The following is a 20,836-nucleotide window of genomic DNA, read 5'->3' as shown; positions in this document are numbered from 1 at the left end:
GGGATCTTCATTTGATTGCTAAGTTGCACTCAGAAGCCGATGAACTGCAGGGCACTTGCGAAAAAGGAAAACAATAACGTACGTTAACAATATATGCATAACTAGGGCAATAGATGCTGTTGGAGCACTTTTTCTCTCATTTCGCGCAGTTTCACTAGTTATTTTCCTTTATGGATCTCCAAAAATTTACACAATTATATGGCGCCTTGTGTTTTGGGACATTTGAGGATTTGGTGGCTGAGGAGTCGAACCACTGCACAATTAAGGGATCTATCTTTCCATAACTATAACAAAACTATACGACGTTACATTAATAATCTTTAAATGTGACATTTAATTAAAAGGTTCTTTTTGATTAGGACCGAATTTGCAATCACCTTTGTTCTTGCCTGCGTTTAGTTACTAATCAACGAACAGTGGTCATTTTTTTTTCTAAACTGGACAATGATGTATCAGACTGTTTTCTGCTTCGTAGCATGTGCATGTAGACCTCATAGCTACTAAGGACGTAAAAAATATAGGCCTTCTGCTAATAGCCCTTATTAAAACTTTTTCCACGTAATACTGCGCCAATCTAGTAATAAGCACTGAAAGAGTTTTTAAGATGATTTCAGGAAAACCGGGTTGCTTTGTATGTGTTTTTGACAAACTTATAATGCTGATGGCTTTTGTATATGTTGTAGTGGTCCATTAAGAGGCACGCTGGGTTGCAAGGTCTCTTAACGGTAAACTTGACGGGATTAGTCTGACCACAATAGGGTCAACAGCATCTGTTCTAAAGGATTCTAATCGTGCCAGCTGTCTTATATATTATTATTACATTAAACTTTTTATTTTGATATGTAAATGTTTTCATTGTGTTTGCCCTTTACTCTTCGCTGTCGGCTACCTGTCCTCATCAAGTGCCACATCCCATCACATTTTGTCCGCATTTAAGCGCCTTTTTCTGTTTACATGTTTCTGACGTACAATTTTCTTTCTGCGTTTGCTTTGCCGCTTTGTTACAGGCTAAGGTCGACAGAAAATGCGTACGAAGTGAAGTCGCGTTTGAGTGTCTACGTATTGAGCGCTGAACCTCACGCCCAACATCGAGGACAATTTCGGCGTCCTTGAGAGACACTTTAAATATGACGCCCCGGTTATCTAGCACCATCGGCACCGCTGCCACTACCGTATTCATATGCGTTTTCGTCCTTTTCCTGCAAACGGCACGGGTGGATAGCCAACAACGTAAGTCGCGTTTCGAAGAATACCAAGAAACATTCCCTCGGCTCGGAACCTCTAAGGTTAAACATTTTCTTGAACTGCATAGATGTCGAGGCATATGTGTGTTTGTGTTCGAGTGTGTTTATAGGCGCAACCCTACCTACAAGCTGCAGCAGTGCTGTCTGCTACCAATGGGACATACGTCTGTGTACTGCGACGTGTATGTTGGGCATACCGAACGTTACTTTGGTGTATCTCTGATTGTATCGTAACCTTGGCTTCGTTAGAGAGATCCACCCACAGCTCTGTGAGCTCTTCTGTAACCTTGACATCCTGATAAAGTTGGCTCGCGAACCCGCCTGTTCATTAGCGCAGGATCGTATGGCGTCGTTCCGTGTGCGTGCATTCGTCCGCCTAGCATTATCTCCTTGTCATGATCAGTTTTAGCATTGAGAAGGCCGGGTGGCCTAGCAGACTAACCGAACTTGCAGGCCATAGGACAAGCTGCAGATATGCTGTGCTGGAGATAGCAGCAGCAGCAGGCCTGCAGATCTCCCCTTAACCTCGCATCTGTGACTCGACGTAACTAAGAGCCTGCTTTCAGAATAACTCTCTTCGCTCGATAACGTCCTAATTTACTGAATAATAATTGATTTAGTGGAAGGAAAGCTGAGAAAGAACATACTGTGTCACTTTTCAGTTAGTTTAACTAGCTAGCTAGCTAGCTGGTTAAGCCTTGTAATTATGAGTCAAGTAGCCGTTGATTGTTGTTAACGAGTTCGCAATGCTATGATATGGTCCTATACTGACAATGAGTTAAGTACCTGTGTAACATCTACCCGAAGTGGCGAGTAACGAAAGGAGAATTATAATTCGACATGTTCGCTCGGACCTCCTTCCACAAAATGCAGAATTGTACTTGTTTTCGGGATCAATTTATATTCAACTCTGCCAAGTACTACATAAAAATATTGATGATTATCAGTGGAACTGTGCTTCAGTGCTGTGCCTATACGTACACGCATACGGGGTCCTGTTGATTACACAAAAAGGGTGCTGATAGCATCACCTAACTGCCTAGGTGACTAAGGACAAATAGCTTTGAATTGCTTCGGGAAAGGCTCTACAAGTTTGGATATATAGTTTCAGTAGCTATTGTCAAAAGCTGATTGCGCTTCACCACAATTAGGATCAGCGAACGTTCCGCAAGAAGAAGATTTAGCTATTCCGAAATGTGGAGGACATACAGAGCAACGTGTAGTCACGAGCAAATTTGCTAGCCGCCCTAGAACCTGCGAAATAACTGCAACAAATAGGTGAATAGGATATAGCTGCTCGTACTACCGTTTGCGTTCAAATCCATGCGGCTGCTTAAAATCCTTAAAGTAATATTGAATTTTAAGTAAAAGGTAATGTGTTATTTACGTATCGCGCCTGATCGTAGTACATTGCCTGTCAATTGTCGAAAAATATTTCCCTACAGTGTTTTCAGTCGTTGCCGTTACTGCTGCTATTCCACACGTCGGGTTCGCTTTCGCATTTACTTCTTTGTCATGCACGTTACTTAACAACGAAATGGACCTATTAAACGCTACTAGGTTCGATCTTACTCGAAGCATGCCTACACATACGTCAATATGGGTCGACATGTTGCATGCAGCAACTGTTATAGCAGTTGTTGCAGCTGAAACATTGTTTAGCTGTTTCCGCTAGACGATCTGTCGCTACAACATATGCCTCAGTGCTACGACAGCTGCGTCAACGCATCTTTCCGTACCCAATCACTCTCAAGAAACGCTTAGCAATTATGTTGGGAATGCCGGAGTTATAAATTGCACTAGATGCAACAAGTTTCGCTATTTTTCCTCTTAGCAAAACAAGTTCAGAGAAAAAAAAAACCCGCAACATTATTTGCTCTAACCAGTTCTCTTGAGCTAACTTATCAGTCTTGACTTATGTCTCACGACTTGTTTATCAGCAAGACTGTTTGTAAAGCATTACGTCTACATAGAAGTTAGGCTTAACTTAAGGCTTTTTAAATTTTGTAGCCGTTTCCCCCGCTACCCAGCACCAATCTCCAGTCTGGTCTTCTATTCTGCCAGACCGCTCGCTTTTTCTTGAAAGTCCGAGTAAAAATAAGGGACGCGCCCAATTAATAATAACTTGCACTAGCTTTGCAAATCGCCGAAATCGGTTGATCGTGCCGAATCTGGTACTGCTGCTACCGCCGCCTCAACGATTTAATACGGCAGTGGATGATCCGATCGTTCCAATCCCTCCAAATGCGAAGAATCGGAAGGAGGCGAACCAAGATGCAAATGTGCACACCTTGGTTTCCCTTGTGGACAGCACCAACCACTGCAGATATCACCTCCCATCGACCCGCAAAAGGCTCGCTTGGCAAGGCAAGTCGTTCGTTCAGCGGCCTCTTGTTCTCGACGGCAAAGCTGCTTCAGGGGTCGACTTGAGTTTTCCTGAGGACGCCATGCTAACAATCTACACAAGTATGTATTAGCTCGCACATCATAGTTATGTATGCACAGCGTCCGCTTGCCTCATGAGGCAACGGGAACGCTTGTGTTGCCTACAGTACACTATATAGCAATGGCGGTTATACTGGGCTCAAGCGCAGCCGGCAGCAGCAACAGTAACGGCCAATGGAGGACAGGGCCTCTTGTTGGGAAGCGAAAAGAGGAGATAGCGTAGTGAAGAACATCAAATAAAAGCGGCGGGCGGACACGACGAGTAAGTCCATGAAGAGAGATCTTCCCGCGCAATGATTACTTCTCCACGCCCCGCTATTCTAAGCTGAGTAGAAACGGGAAGGGGTGCCGAAAAATAGAAGAGCTTTTGACAGAAAAAAGACGTGAAAGAAGAGGTACCCTCGAGCAGCAGCGGCAGAGTATATGTTGGAAATGGCAACAACAATTTCGATATCCCTACAATGGCTTAACCGGGAGCTGGAAAGTGGAAGTAGGTAATTTTAAAGGATTTTAAAGGCGCTACGCACAAAGAAACAGTAAGAGAACAGGAACGGCAGTGCAAAAAGTTTCTCAGTGTCTTCAAACGACGCAAAAAGGAGGTATGAGATGAGTTTAAAAAGGGGTTGTTTTAAGAAACACTTGCTGTCACTGTGGACCACGGGAGTTATGGGGATTGTGGAGGCGTATTGCACCTTCAAAGAGCAGCTGCTATGTCCTATGGTTAATAAACGAATTTCCATGTAGTGGTCCTGCCAACTTTTTTTGAGAAGCCTAAACGATAACTGGCTAGAATATAGGATTTTAATTATATAAGTAAGAATTTAGCACAACAAAAGCGTATTTCTCGCTATAGTGTACTTAACCAGAAGAAAATATTTTCTAGGGTAGCTATCAGCTTTTCCTTAGCATGACTATGCGACCATCATAGATCGAGTATATCATTTTTAAATCATTCATATGAAAGCGTTTACTTTTCTTTTTTTGCATTAGCTTATTATTTTATATACATAATTAAATGATTTTAATCTTGTTTAATTGTACTCAGTACTTGTTTAGGTAATAGAAATACCTGGATATTCTTAACCTATATTTAATTTCTGCCGAACCGCAGATGTACGACCACAACAGTTTGCTATTGAGCCAACAGCGCGTACGGCCATTGTCGGCGACACCGTGGTGCTGGCGTGCCGTGTCACCGACAAAGCCGGAGCGCTTCAATGGACTAAGGATGGCTTCGGGTTAGGCACTAACCGCAATTTGTCAGGATTCCCACGTTATCAGATGGTGGGTAGTGATGATGAAGGCGACTATTCGCTTCACATTAGCCCAGTGGCACTCGAGGATGACGCCATGTACCAGTGCCAGGTTGGGGCGTACGATGGCGTCAAGGGCATTCGGTCGCGGACGGCGCATTTCACTGTATATGGTAAGTCTTTACATTAGATTTCAATGGAAAGTTTTTCTTTTCTCTAGTTACCGAACTAGGTACTACCATTTGATTTTTGGTTGAGTCTGCTAAGAGTGCTCGCAACATTATAACTAATTAATAAAATATTGAAACGTAGTTATAGCTAACTACGTCTTCTTCAATACCTGAAGGTGAGTCACAACTAAAAGTGCATCAAATTTCTGTGCTATGGAACGTTCCCTGGAAGTCGCTTTGTGAATACATCTGTGTTAGTTTTACATCGAACTATTTTTCTCACAATTTAAATTTCTCCCAGTTCCTGCACTAAACGAAGTTTACCAGCTTCCAAAATCTGTGAAGATGACAAAACTGTGCCTGGATATATGCTTTCCTTAGCATTTTCGGCGCATGGAGTCGTTCAGTACCCTAAGATTTTAAACGACCTACTGCCAACCATAGATAAAGGAGAAAAAATTAGGGGTTTGGAGTGTGTTTTGCGTCTATGGTAATGGCTGCAGCAGTAAGAGCGACGGCTGGTTAACGCGTTATTGCTGAAAAATTGCTGTGAGCTCTTTTGCCGGCAGCCATCTAACCAATGCCGGGCGCACGCTGAACCCAAGCCCCGGCCAAGTCCTTCCTTCCCCACGTCAGTTGCTTGCGTTTAATGGAGTCTCCAAAGCCTTTGAAAAGAAAAAGTGATTTAACTGAGGACGTTCGACTTTTTTTCTTCTAGCGCCCCATTGCCAGTCACAGTTACCTGATAGCCATGTCAGCAGATAGCACCGCTCAGCATAGGAATAGACCACGTCTTGCCGCCCCCATGTAGTTGGTCCGTCACGCCCTTGCTCCTAGCCACTGCTGGCATTTCTCATTCCTTTTTTTGCTTCCTTTCTATGTCTTTCGGAATTTTTCTCCTTTTTTCACCTCCTAGCCAGTTGGCATGTGAGTCAACCAACCTTTTAACTTGGCCGCAAGAAAAAGCTAGCCGCCGTTAGTTTAGCGCGAGTTTAGCCTGATGCAGTCCTATACCCCACTATGTCGCTTTCTGTCGAACGTCGTCCCCAAGCTAAGTCGTACGTTCCCGGGCAACGAAGGCCGCAAAGGCTCGTTTGCTGCCAATCTCAAATTTTTTTGGCTCTTTCGCTGTTTTTCGCCAGACAACTCTGGCTGTCTAACTACCCAGCTGGCCTAGTCGCGACTACCTGACTGACTCCTCGAGCCAACTAGGGACATTTTTGAGAGTGAAATTCATCGCAAACAATGAATCCAATAGATAGCCCGCTGACAAGGGGAGAGATGGAGCTAGCTCGAAGTAACGAGTAGGGAGCCACTCGCAGTGTGACGACAATGACAGCGATTGTGACGGTAATAACAGCGATGTGATCAACACGTCTACCTGCTTCCTGGAAGTCGTGTTTTTTTCCATCTCTATCTTGCCTGTCAACCTATGTTACATCATAGCGCCATATGGGGCATAATTACACTAACATACCATTTCTTCTTTCATAAATTTGCAGCTCCTCCAAAACCACCGAAAATATTAAGAGGTACCGATATTACCCTCCGTGCCGGAGAAACCGTAAGCCTTACGTGCGAGTCGCTAGACGGAAAACCCGCCGCGGAGCTAGCGTGGCTTGACGGGGATAACAATGTTGTAAGCAATGGTGAGTTAGCTATAATTTACTATACAAACCAAAAATACCGATAGTAGACCAAACTAAATCAGGACAATTCGGTGGTAGAAATACAAAATGCACAATGAAATGATTGGTTGACCTTACGACCCGTTAAGAGCATATAAAGGCGAAAAATATATTGAAGGTTTTATTATGCAACCCTACAGTTCGTACTATGTTCTGCCATTAAGGTGACTACCAATAAGGTGCAAGCCAACAGCGTTTGTGTAAAAATCGGCTCCTGTCCTTGTTGGCTAGCTTTTACTATTTACACAGTAAATTTAGTTTAATTCCACTAACTCTCTATTAGAGCAACAGGTTTTTGTCTAGTTCTTGTCGGATCGTTTTCGTGTATGGTCGTTGGGGGTGCAATTTGCATGCGTCCTGTATTGCACGTATATCGACAATAATACATGGTCGCGCTGCGCAGTCTGCACCTGGAGCCTTCATATCTGTGTCTACAGTGATCGCCAATGCTTCTCGCATCCACTATAGGCAGTTGAACAATAGAATCCAATAGTGAATGCTGGTTCGCTTGATGCCGCCACTAGAGGCCCTAGCTGCTTTTCCAGGCTACTACTATGCGACGTAAGGCTTCACAATTGTGATATACTACAACCACTCGACTACTTCCGCGATCGGTTTATCCCTTCGGAATTTGTCTGTCCTCATATCCATAGGCCCCAATCGCTCGCCTCTGAGACAGTGTGCTTGTTTCCTCCTTTTCCCCTTATCGTGGCTGCAATAGCTGTAGGGCATCCCACGTTATCCGCCCAGCAATTGATTCAGCGTTCGGTCACGCCAATACTTACTACTAAACGGGTATATCGCTCACAAATATGATCAAGTGTTGCTTTGTCCGCCTCACTAAACAAGTGGAGTCTTAGCTAGCATGTACCACTGCCTTTATTATACGACCGCGTCACTTCAGCGGCGACAATGGCAATGCCTGAGCAATGGCTAGTGCTGAGCGAAACGAAGTACGACGCTCTTTCTCCACTTGCGTTCGTCATTGTCGGTCGTCATGGTTCAAACAATTAAAATAGCACCATGAGGATACTGAGGACAGTTACGCAAGCATTCAGCCTCGAGGCCTTGCTGTGCGAAAGATAAAGATCTTTTGAATCTTTGACCGAATAACTGGCGATAGAAGTAGCCACCGCGACGGCTACACCTATGATGACGACCGCGCTCTCTTGTTTCAATATTTTGTGCAGCAACATTTCACTTCTGCTGCTGCATCCTTGATAGGTAGCGTTTTCCTCATTTCTCCCTTTATCCATCTTCGTCGTTTTTCAACGTGACGCGCTCGATTTTCCCTTTCCGTTCCCTCGCTCTTGCATACTATACGAAGTGTGTGTTGTACGTGTATTCTGCGTACGCTCCGAGAATTGATTTACTGTTCTGTATGTATACCTCTCTATTGCAGGACTCGAGTACAAAAAATCGCCGTCGAAAAATAACAAACGCGAGAACGCTGAATTGACATGGACGTTCGAGGCCACCAAGGAGCTCAACGGCCAGCGGCTTACCTGTCGCGCCGAGAACCCCGCTCTCAAACAGCCTCTCATAACCGCTATCAACGTAAGGGTTCAGTGTAAGTATACAACAACAAGCACCAACGAGTCTGTGGTAGACTGACTGGATAGGCAGGTGGGTAGAGTGAGCAACAACTGTTTGGCTTTATGCTGCTGGAGGTATCTGGAGAGGAGAAAAAGAACGAAAAGCCGCAGGAAATTGTAGTAGCAATCAAAACCAAGACAGGCTAGACCGAAGTCGGATTAACACGTCGATGGCGTCTGGCATCGAGCTGAGGCTTAGCGTCGGCCTCGCCGTCATATCCCAACCGTAAATAACGGCAAAAACAGCAGCCACACGCAGCTACAACAACAATAGCGACAGTGATAATGACAACAATAACCACGCCAAGCCAATGCCAGCATTTTATATGGAGCCATTAAGGCGATGGCTCCAGCACCAGTATGGCCATATGAACACAGGTTTGTATATACAGGTGGCTGTAGGTTTACAAACGAAAACGATTGCAGTTAAAGGGAGTGGAGGAGAGACTGAGAAATGGGGAACGAGGTGAGAGAACACGAAACGACTACAAGCTTTTTGCAACGGGAGTACCGTTGATTTGTGTCTAGCCCGCTGCTAGTAAGCGGCGCAACAAAAAGCCCGTGAAGCCAAAGTATCACTTCTCACTGCCTCTCGGGAAACGTTCCGAGAGATGACGCTGTTATTGCTGGAATAGCTGGGCCGTCTTGGGTCGTAAATGAAAACTGGTTGGAGCAGGGGGTCGCTGCCAAGGAGCCAAGACCGACCAACCGACCGGCTGAGCGTCAGCCAGCCATAGATCCCCTGCGCTTTCTGCCTGTGTTACCCACCCACCACTAGTACTATCATGAGGGCAACAGCTACCTGGACGTGTACCGCGTCTTTCTGCGTCCTTCTTTGCCTTTCACACTTTCCCCGCCGCTAGCTTTGTCTCTTACGCGCCTTGCACCCGATGTATTCGATGGTGACCTCGGCTCTGATCCCAGTCCTTGCTTGTTTTGGTTATCGTTCATTCTTACCCTCACGTTTTACACGTTCTATGGTCCCGATTTTACCGTCTTCTTCGGCTGTCTCTTTTCAGATGCCCCGGAGATCACACTGACAGTGAACAAGGATGAGATTCATGAGCAAGACAGCGTCGAGTTACGTTGCAAAACGTCAGCCTTTCCAGAACCCTTGTCGATACACTGGTACCGAAACGACGAACCTATTAAAGCTGATGACGGCCAAGATGTGTTAGAGCTGACCAAGGTCTCTCGCAAAGCCAATGGTGACATGATCTCATGCGAAGTCCGTAACGCTGTCGGAGTAAATCGTTCCACAGTGGCACTCAACGTTATCTATAAGCCGCAGTTCAAGACGAGTGATAAGCCAGTGATGGCGGTTCTTGGTAAGTTGCCAGCTGAAAAGCCAATCAAGCAACTAGCAATTATTTAATAAAAGGCACCAGATGGCTACTAATAACATTCGTATTAACAAGCGAAGTAATTGAATTATCTTGTCATGATCCATGACGATAGTAGTGACAATACGCACCGTGTTTAGCCAGATGTCCGAATAACTTAGCTAATGACGGTCGAGTTGCGGTCGAGTCCTTCAGCGATCTATTACACAAAGAACAGTCGCAACAGGATGAAAGGATTCCATAGTTGAATGGTAAAAGCTAGCAGCGTGGTTACTCCACATACCTATGCTGACACGAATAGGGTACGTCTGTGATAGTATGAGGAAGGTAGGCATAGCCCGAAGTCATCTGCTTTACTTAGCAGATTGACAATACTAGCAAATGAATCGGAAGTCAATAAATACGTTGATTAGATTAGAGATATGCGTACCTGTGAGCGAGATTGATTGAAACATGTTGAAATGTTAGCATAAATATCACATTATAAATAAAAATAAAATTGGCAATAAATGAATTTGATACTCAACCTTTTCTTCGAAATCCACGTAAACCAGCGATCTTTCCGGAAGGGAAGGTGTCTAGCAACCAGTGACCTTAATAAACCTCGTGAGACCTCGTGTAAATATTCGTGTTACTTTAGCACAAAGAAATAGGTTGAAATGAAGAGCATTAGTAGCTTAGTCAGAGACGTACACTGCCGTTGAACAAATACATGTAAATCGTAGAAATGGGTATACTACGCAAGTAAATAAATACGATATTATATGTAATGTAATCGAAGGCTAGCACAGATGTTGTGAACGCAAGAGGCGTCCTTTGCGAAGCCTTTGCCAAAGTAGTCTCGTCAGCGCATGCGTCAGTACGCACAATTAGCTGCCATTTACGTGCTACTGCACGCGATAGTTTGTTTAATGCACGATATCCTCAGCAGGGAAGCTGGTACAAGGTGTGTGTCAAGTTCATGCGAGTGCCTGCATTCGAGTCAAACCTGGCTGGTTTGACTCGCAGCAGCAGTAACAGCAGCAGCATCTATTGCTGCGCTACTGGTGACGATGGTAGCAGTTGCAGTTCCAGTTGTAGGATAGAGCGGCATAGATAAAGCGCCATCGGGTCTATCATTGAAGTCTACTAGACTTCAACAGCCGAGGTTCGGGTTGATCCACATGATGGAGTTAAACAGGTGGGAATGAAAAAGGGCTACCGAGGCTTAACGGTGAGAGAAGGGGTGGCGACGGCGAATGATAAGACAGACTTTTCAATATTTCATTCACCTATTCGTCGTCCGGCTCGAGTTTCGGCAGTCTGTTTGCCGTGTACAGCATTACCAGTGCTTCCACTAGAACAGCTGACTCCGCTTGTCCGTTGCATTTACCCCTCATGCCAGCATATCTAACTAGACAGTAACGGAAGCAGCCTGCAGAAGCGCCTAGGTACCGAAACGTGGAACGAGTTATTGGTCGGTGAGTGCTTGATTAATGGCGTGCAGCCGTCGATAAGAGTGGCTTAAGGAACCTGGCAGCATGAAAGAGGATCATTTAGCTTGCCGTTCGTCTATCCACCCTATAAAACAAGAGGAAACGGCGGACCACATGGTCGTTCGTGGAAGTGCTGAGATTGTTCGTAGCCTAGTATAGCCTTTATCACCTTTCTTTCCTTCTCGGCTTCTTTTTCTTCTGACATGGCATGTATTTGTAATAACTTTTCCACTGCCATCATCGGCTTTAGGCACCGAAGTCGCGATTAGCTGCGATGTCGATAGCAACCCTAAACCGGAAGTCGTGTGGACACGCCAGGGCTCGAATGTGGTGCTAGGTAGACAACAGGTTTATGTCATACGCGAGATGACGCCAAGCGACGTCGGGACGTACACTTGCCGCGCCACAGTTCCAAAATTCCCGGTAAGTTGCTTGATTTCTCTACATGGATACGATGAATTTAAGTAACGCTATAGCAACAACTACCACCATTAGATCATGCACTTCCATCAACAAGAATAACAACAGCGTATGCCAATTCATACACATGCTTTCATGGAAAATGCATCGACTGAATCTTAAAAAAATTCTATTGTACTGCTAGTTCGCGATTCTAATGTAGTCACTATTTATTATGCATGTGCTAAATAGTCAAGGTCGGTCTGAAGCGTCGGCTGCGACTGGCTGACGGCAGGATGGAGGAGGGCCAGGGGGTTATATGAACAACAAACGGGTCTACTCGCAGCGCTCCCTATGGAACTAACGTAGTCTTCGTCGTAACTGACTGGGAGGCTAACGCAACGAAGGTGGTCGCTGGCTGGTGCTTCTTTGGACCTCGTCGACTTCTCTGAGTAAAGGAAGTGGAACTAAGGGTGAAGGCAGAAGCGGGTAAAGCAAGTGTGCGGCCGTGGCTAAGATAACGGAGGTGGTTGGAATGGGGGTGGGAGCACGCGCTCGAGGCAAAGAACAATGGACGTATTTAATAAACGCTGACGCCTAACAAGACTCAGATTGATGTACACGTGACAGACGGCCCAGCTGCCCTAGTCACCGTTCCACGGTCGCATCGCCCGCCGCTGCCCTCAGGCTTATGCAGCTCGGGGGAACTTACGAAGAAGACTGCTTGTTTGCTAGAGCTAACGCTCGCGAGGTTGGTGAGCGAAACAAAGACATGCTTTGAGAGGAGACACACAATGGGGCCACCGAGCCGAGAGGCTGCTGCCGCTGCCGTCCCGCCGAACGTTTCTATACAGCGAAACGGGAAACTAAGTAAGTGAGCATTACGAAGAGGGGGGGGGGGAATAGGGACAATGCGCAGGGCAAAACCGAGCGACCAGTTGACTAACCGACTGGGGACCAACCCTTGCAGCCCACAGCGACGAGGCCCCTTCTGCCTACTTGGCTAGAACGACAAGGTTTGCCGCTGTTCTGCCAGTTAGGCTTCGCCGTAGAAGTGTGCGGCCAATTGTTATGCGCGACACCTCGCTTAAACTTGACGTGTATCACGTGCTGTTCTATTTCGCCCCTGCCCTTCACCGGCTCTCTGCTCACTGTTTTCTGTACTCAGTTTTTATCCACGTTTGTAGCTTGTTTGCCCTTATCGCCGCCGTTGTTATTGTTGTTGTTGCTGCTGCTGCTGTTATTGTTGTCGACAATTTGCTTTGCGAACAATTGATCAGACCCATGTATGATAGGCTACCCATTTTTTGCAGGATATTACCAACGATTACCATGTGTATATTAAGGGCGCTCCGCGAATCATCTCACCGCCGTTGCAGTATGCTAGTGAGGGTGCAGAAGCACGCGTCGAGTGTCTCGTTCAGGCTGTTCCACCAGCAACTCGCGTGCAGTGGTTCAAGGACGGCGTACTCATCGACACTGACAAGATTCAGGGCTACCACATTGCTCGTGAGCCGCTTCCAAGTGGCGAGCGTAATCTGCTTGTAATCGAGCGTGCTACCGCGAGCGACTTTGGCGAATACAATTGCACCGTACAAAATACGTTTGGCGAGCATTCAGCAACAATCAGCGTCGAATGCGACCGTAGGGCAGCCACGACACTCCTCATGCTCGGCGCGACGGCAGCAGCAATCTTCATCGTACTATTTGCAGTTACGATGACCATTTGTCTCCGGAAGAAGCCCCCGCCTCAAGGTAAGCTCAATCCTTTTTTTCTCTTTACCTTACGTTCGTCAAGACTTATTGTTCATCGCTTGCTGCTAGCACTGTTGCATTAATGCTGTATCACTCGCAGCACAAGCGTGATCATTATCATCATCTACAACAGCTATAGAAACCGCGGCAGGATCTGCAACAATGATAGCTTAAATTAGGATGGTCACCACCGGAACCACTCATGCCCTATGAGAAGCTGATTATTGAAATGAATGAGTGTGTGGTATAAATTTCTGAACGGCGGGATACGGTGAGCTGGGAACAGGTCGTCTCAGAAAATCCAAAGTTAAATTAACTGCTAAGCTAGTGTACAATACTAGGAAGGAACAATCCCAACTCGTTATTTGCGGTTGTTGGCTAGCGTGTGTTGAGCTTTGCGATCTACCCGGAGGTATAGCCCTAGGCCATTAAGGTTTGAACAAACACTACATTTATGCTCACAACGCTGGTATACCTCTTGACTGCAGTAACGTAATACGGTTGCTATTCGCTGTTGTCTGGCAACGACTAAGCTATATCGATAAAGTTGGTCAGAGCCGTCGTCCAATCGAAATAGTGGGGGTATCGTACATAGAAGTTACACTAGCCTTCAAATAGTAACATTATTAGTGTGTCTTACGATACTTTGTTATTTTGTAGATTTCAAGGAAACCCCGGGTAAGCCTCTGTCAACCGGCGGGTTAGTATCGGATAAGGATAACAATTCGTCCGGTGGGGAGTCCGACATGAAGGTCGAAATCCGCACTGCGTCGTCACTGTCCAACAATGAAAACAATTCACCACAGCATACTCCGCTAACCGCTATGGATAGCTCTTGGGATAGTGGAGTTCCACCAGACGCCAGTACACTACCCCCATATAAAGCGTTCAACGACTACACATGTTCGTCCTACCAGGCACAAACGAACATACTCAGTAACAAACCTCCCGTAAGTGTATCATCATTTCATCGAATTTATGAGGCGTAGGTGCCGTCCTATCAGATATTTCAGCATCTTGTCGCCGTAAAGTATTAATTATTGATCTACAAGCCAATAGTATATTTATTATTCATTTTGCATTGCATAAATTGTTTGATCGCACGCGTTCATGTGTGTCGATGCGGGTCCTATCGTCGCACATCCTGATATAACGCTAACTAGATAATGCCAACGCTAAAAAAATGTTTCAAGTTTTACATGTAAAACTTGAAACATTTATTTAAATTCTGTCACGCACTGTTCTTCCAAGAGTAATCTGACGGTAACGTATTCTTCTGCTAATCTAAAGCACATGTAAAACATCTATGGAAACTGAGCGTGGACACGTACAACTTTTATGCATGTACGTACTTACAAGCGTACGCGGTCTCTTGTTTTATAGTTGGTCGCGGAAGATCGAGTTCTATTCTGTAGCTTTATATCATTCATTGGCCCTAGCACGCTACAATCTCTTCTGCATTACAGACGGACAAGCAATGGCCTATTTTGCCTTGAGCGTATTTGTTGTCTATTGTGTGGCGTAATCGTATGTGTTGGCAGTTAAGTTTATCTAGCGCAGGAGGGATGCTGTCATGCATGCTAGCATAATATTACGGAAGTTGCTGCAATCAATCAACATTCGTTAAATAGAATAGTGTAGGTAGTAACGCATGCATCCACGCATACATGCGCCCCACTTGGCACATCTGCAGTAAACAGGTAATTTATGAGATGAGCTATTTTTACGGCCGCATAGCCGAAACTGGCCATCTAGTTGCATTGAAAAACAATGGCACTGGATAAACTGTGGCGATAGTCGTAATTTTATAACGGCAACTTTGAAGTTGCGTGTTAAGTTCATGGCACACAAGAAATTGTCTTTATATTGTTATATTCTTTTCTGTATCTCTCCGAAACTAAATTCATAGTCACTATAAATGTACCTTCTATTTTTAGAAACCTTCTTCTGCTACCAACTATCTATTATATAACTACAGCCATATGCACAAAGGGCAAAGTGTATTTGCATATAAAAAAAAAAACAACATATATGTCCATGTGTTTCTAAATGCATGTGCTGCCATCCTACTCCAATCAGACGGAAGAGGGGCCTGAACTGCTACCTAATTAACGGAAACAATTCCGAACTGGTCGAAACAGCAAGTTTCTTATTCATCCCACGTCCTAGCGAACCATCCGGCCCTCTCCTCTTGTCCCGATAGTATTATAGTGTCTAGAATAGACGAGTGGCCTAGACTGCGCCCGCTGGTGATAACTGCTTACCTTGTTTATTTCACCTATCCCTTATCCGAACTCATCCTTTACAATCGTGAACACAGTTTTGATTGGCCGACCGAGCTACCATCCGACACGGCCTAGACCCAAGGTTTTTCTGAGCAGCAGCCTCGGTTTTACCCACCATTCTCTTTTCCGTTTTTCTTTCCGGTGGCAATTGCTTCCTCCCGTATGGAGGTTTTGTGCCTAGCTGCTGTGATGCTTTCGGAACCTAGCTCGTGCTGGCATTGATGTCAGAAGGAGATTAAGTAGGCTTTGTGCGGGCAGACCGTCGGTCTTCGATACACAATAGTGAATAGGCGACCATTGTGTCCCGTTGTGGTTGATTCCCAAATTATACTCACGTGAAAAGGTTTAAATACCAAAGGAACGAAATGGGTTTGCGTGGCATATACAAGGCGTTGTCTCATATGTCTCGATGCTATTGATGTTTTCGACGGGCTTTTGCATCATCTTTGCCCATTAAATGCTCTTTCGGCATATCGCCCTTACGCCTTCTTTCATATGCCACGAAGCGCCTTCTTTCTTCTTCTCACTCATTGTTTGTGCCCATTTGAGAGTTCTACCGTAGTCGTGCGCTTCCTCCTTTCAGTGACAACCCCAGATGTGAGTTTCTAGTCTTGTCTACTGTTTAGATATATTCTGTAACAGTTACCGGGTATCGATATATTATACTATTTGCAGGAGCCGCCTCAGCAGCAAAACAACGGAGGATATGGTGGCGGCAGTAGTGGTTGCGTTGCCAGTTCGGGCATCGGTGGGGGTGTCGGTCTCGGCATCAGCGGCAGCGGTGGACCGTGCGCCATGAGCGATTACATGACGGCGAACAGCGACTACGGTGTGATGTTGCCATTGCAGTCTTTGCCACCGTTGTCACCGCAGACGTCGCCCGTCCACACCGTCCATCCCCTAACCGTCCTTAACGGCGGTCTACGCATTTCGCCTCAGCACTTGGCGAACGTTTCACCGCATCAGCAGCACAGGCCAAATGGTCAACAACAACAACAACAACAGCAGCATCATCGTCAGCACCAGCAGCCACCTTCGTCGCAGCAATTGCCTTTAGCGCACCATTTGCCCGTGATGACCAACAACTCACTCTACGCTACGGGGGCTTTCAGTGCAGCACTCATACTACCGCAGTATCCACTGCAACCTAATCCCAATCAAGCGTAAGTACAACAATGTCGTATACAATAACGGGTTGTCGAAAAATAACGATCGCTTCTAAGCCGAAATAAGGAGCAAAATATTTTATTTCAATTAATTAAATATGCGCCACTTCGCTAGATAGTATATTGCCATTTTCTGATAATCCCACAACTGTGAGGTTCCTGTGGTTTCTGAGCAAGAAAAATTCAATAATAAGTGGTTTTTGCAACTAAGTTACGGGAGTTCTAACCGGACTGAAACTGATGATAGGATGATGCAAGCTCCAGACCAAAGGGCGTGTACTCTAAACTTTTGCCGGATAACTAGCTAGCTATCTATAATATGATCTGACGTTCTTATGGTAGAGTACGACGCTTTTTTTTTCTGTTTACTAGTTTCGGTTAATTTTTTCATGGCTTGGGTAATTCTGTTAGCTGTTAGCAGTTGACGTTCGAGTCAGTGGTTTTGCCAGGTCGCACTAATCCATAATGCATGATTTCCTTTCAACCCGTTTAAGCTTTCGTTTTCGTAGAGTTTTATAGATGGAAATACGATCGGGTAAATTCACTTGCATCGATTCGTCTCTTTTTAGAAAACCAGCTTTGCTGAATTAATTTTTTGGGCGTCCATATTGGCATCATGGCGGTATTGTGGGTGCGCACGCGTCGCTCTCGTTCAATTTTCGTAATAACTTCCGAGTATTTTTTTGTTCTCAACTGGTCACAATTTTATCAATTTAATAAGGACGATAAGATAAATTTAATAAGGACACGATAAGGACTATTTTTTTAGTCGAAATTTCCAAAATGAAGCATCTTTAGGCCATTTCTTTAAATGGCGCATTTTAAGCACGAAATTTCAGCACACACTTCTTCACAAACTTTCGAACAAATTTCGCTCGTCTTCACAGCACATTATCTCTTAAGTTTATTACTACGACGTCAGCTTTCAAATGCCAACCCGACATTACTCATATGATCTGAGATATGTAACTATCTAGCTAAAAAAAAACGGTCCTATAGGCTACATAGCCAGTGTATGCAATATCGCATAAATCATCGGTTTATCGATGTTAGCGTTTGTACAGATGATTTGATTGATGATGGATGAACGACGACGACGACGACGACAATATAATGTGGACACATTAGATACGGCGATAAGACATGAAACAGTATTATTTTCACTATTTTATCCTGTACTGCTGTCCTTTAGCTGTAAAACAATCTTCAATTTAAGTAGGGCTATATATGCGTAAGAAGTTCTCGATGGATCAAAGAAAAATGTCTGTATACAACGTTTGTAGGAACTGCTGTCCGCAGACGGCAGTTCAAAGACACTGTCATTTTTTCTCAAAATCTGTCTCCAATAATTTTCGACGACAAAACCTGGGCGTATTCAGTACACGCCACGGCTTCCGTAAGTAGTTTAAAGACTACTTACGGAAGCCGTCGGAAACGGCCAGTCGTTGCCGACTTGCTAGCAACTTAACTGACATTTGTTTGTGCGCAAAGCTAGGACGTAGCCGACGCGACTCGTTCGATTGGTAGCTTCCAGTATTTTTGTAGCTTCCAGATTGTTTTCACCATAAAATCCTCTACGCGTTGAAGAGACCGAGGCACGTAAACATAACGTGATTATATCAGGAACATTCAGCTGTTTACGATAAGTTGGACGTGTTCAACTTTGGGTCCTGACTTTTGACTTACGGACCGGCAGACACTCAAGAAAATGAATTGTTTTGCAATTGAAACACACGTTGAGTAATACCGAATGGAGGAACCAAACCATTCGTAGATCTATTGGATATTCGACAGTTAGACCGATAATTGCTGCTTCAAACTCCCTCATGGGACATACGCTTCCCGTGAGCTTCGAACTCTAGGGTTTACGCTAATGAAACTAAGTACGTTGTTAGCGAATCACGTTTTGTACAAGTAATTACTTGACTGCCGCAGATTTTGAACTCGGATTAGTTAATAGTTAAGTAATTATCGGATCAATTTTAAGTTAGGCTACTTTCAATATATGTACTGTGCTCTAGCTGCACCTTTCTTCGATAAAAGCGGCCACACAACAAGTACGTGCTGGAATAAGGAAAAACAACTCAGGGTGCGTATTTATCATCAAGGCTGAAAGACCAGGAAGTCCAGAACACTTTATCTTTTATACCTAACAATACAAAAACGTCAGTAACTGCTATGACCATACTGCAGTGCTCGACGCCATTTGCATCGTCTGCGGTTTGGTAGACCAACGGTCAGGCCAGCGGTTGCCAGACAGAGACGTAAATCCAAGTGACCTCGACAGGAGGTGTCAGTGCTAAAATCATCCATTCTTCGCGCTTCTCTCTCTCTGTGTATTTCTTGCTATACGTTCTTCAGAGGTCTGTCCGAAACGGAAAGAGATCTAGAGAACAGAAATAAGAACACTTATCATGACTGAATGCCAAACGCCAACCGACGGACCACAGAGAGCAGATCGACGGACCGGCAATACGAGTACCGGAAAAGAAAAACGCGTCTCGTAACCGGGCCGCAGCGAGGTCCATGTTCATCAGGGTTTTACCGAACTCGATGGAGCGCCTGTGGTTGTAGGCGCGGGAAGGGTGGTTGGAACGAAGTGAGCGCCAATATTGATACCGTTGAGCCACAAAGAGAAGTAACTCAGACGACGACTGCACTTCAAATGGCAAGTACAGCTACCGACAGGCGAAAGCCAAGTTTCGGCGAGGGCAACAGCGCAGTCGCAGGAAAGGGTAAAGAGCCAGGGAATGTAAGGAAATACTAATCTGCCGGTGGAGGCCACGTTTCTCAACGAGAGGTGGGCAACGTTAAGCCTGGCCGTCGCGATGATGATTTGCGCAGTTGCGTTTCCGAATGGGATAGTCGTCGACGTTCGGCGATAGACGAACTACCTGCTGACTATCTCGCACCCGCTTTCTCCTCTTACCCTCGACATCCCGTACTGCTCGTCCTTCCCATAGATTGTAACAGATTGTTCCGGATAGGCCATTAGGTAGGTAGCTTCACCACCTCTCGCAGCCTGCTAGTTTTTTTGCCTACGACAAGCTTTCCAGCGGCGGGCAGCCGAACGAACAGAAGCTTTTATATATAGAGTACGAAAAAGGAAAAGCTACAGAAGTGGAGGTATGGCGATAGGAAACATTGACATACGGTATGGAGGCATACGGTAGATCCATAGAACCACACGACCTTAGGCTCTATAACCGGCGCCCCTCTGACAGACGCACATGCCCAGTTAAAGAGAATTTTCTACTAACAAATGCATATTCGGACGACGTTATACTTTTTCTATTCAAATTGTCTGTACGCTGCAGGGTAGCTAAGCGTAAAAGACTGTCCTTGATAAGTTAAACGAATTAGCGAATACTCATTGAGGTCGAGTGTTAAATATGTGTCCTATGAAAATTAGGGCGATGACATCCTTTAATTACCGCCTCCCTCATATATAAATATATAGGTTTTTTCTTTGAAGTACCCACTATTAGTATTCTTCTATACAGCAAGGGCATGTGTGTGACTGGAACCTGAAATTTGCCCTTTTATAATATAGCGTTGCCACAAGGCCAATTGTCTAAACATATGCAATGCGATTTGAGAAATCGGAACTCAGGAATATTGTATGTAACCAACATAGATTTGTTACAAAGTACGCGCTGATCCTATAATCTAACACAGCCGACTCGCAATGAGCAGAGCCGACTCTGATCCTTCTGACATGACTGCAAAACTCAAAACTGGAATTATAGTGCATTCTTCTCCAAGTTATATGGATTGTGCATGTACCGCAAATATGCAGCAAATAGCTATACAACTATGTTGAAACGAGCTGTCAAGCAACGACAACTTTTAACTTGTGATACATGCAAAATAATTCAGCTTCATTGTCATCGCACTCATTATTTCGAGTTTATCTTCGATTTCTCGTTATTGGTGAAATTTCTAGCTGAATTTCCGTTTCTCTTTTCGTTTCACACTCCATAGCGCGCCTTTAACTTAGCTTTCTAGCTAACTAGCA

The 20,836-nt window shown here is 45.0% G+C and overlaps 1 protein-coding gene and 1 long non-coding RNA gene across 10 annotated transcripts in view; one reads left to right on the top strand and one right to left on the bottom strand.

The window, feature by feature from the left end:
* Positions 1 to 20,836, top strand: part of LOC111243553 (irregular chiasm C-roughest protein-like) — a 287,184-nt gene that overhangs the window by 253,436 nt on the left and 12,912 nt on the right. For 8 of the 9 annotated variants that reach the window (XM_022789318.2, XM_086978141.1, XM_086978137.1 and 5 more), the window contains 9 exons: positions 1,008 to 1,230; positions 4,801 to 5,115; positions 6,615 to 6,761; positions 8,203 to 8,370; positions 9,415 to 9,723; positions 11,464 to 11,636; positions 12,926 to 13,367; positions 14,028 to 14,317; positions 16,328 to 16,815. In XM_022789318.2, the coding sequence (XP_022645053.1) occupies positions 1,128 to 1,230; positions 4,801 to 5,115; positions 6,615 to 6,761; positions 8,203 to 8,370; positions 9,415 to 9,723; positions 11,464 to 11,636; positions 12,926 to 13,367; positions 14,028 to 14,317; positions 16,328 to 16,815 (2,435 nt within the window). In that variant the 5' untranslated portion in view covers positions 1,008 to 1,127. Of the gene's footprint in view, positions 1 to 1,007; positions 1,231 to 1,732; positions 4,289 to 4,800; positions 5,116 to 6,614; positions 6,762 to 8,202; positions 8,371 to 9,414; positions 9,724 to 11,463; positions 11,637 to 12,925; positions 13,368 to 14,027; positions 14,318 to 16,327; positions 16,816 to 20,836 lie in introns of those variants that run through there. The other variant, XM_086978142.1, reaches the window with a different exon arrangement.
* On the bottom strand, positions 9,600 to 14,146 carry LOC111243554 (uncharacterized). Its single transcript, XR_002670533.2, has 4 exons — positions 14,013 to 14,146; positions 10,266 to 10,372; positions 9,870 to 9,937; positions 9,600 to 9,735 (listed from the first exon to the last, which is right to left on the bottom strand). It is a non-coding gene; the product is annotated as an uncharacterized LOC111243554 (long non-coding RNA).

The sequence above is a fragment of the Varroa destructor genome, unplaced genomic scaffold (assembly GCF_002443255.2).
Source record: "Varroa destructor unplaced genomic scaffold, Vdes_3.0 BEIS01000001.1, whole genome shotgun sequence".
Lineage (NCBI taxonomy): Eukaryota > Metazoa > Arthropoda > Arachnida > Mesostigmata > Varroidae > Varroa > Varroa destructor.
This window is presented reverse-complemented; position numbering and strand designations above follow the sequence as displayed.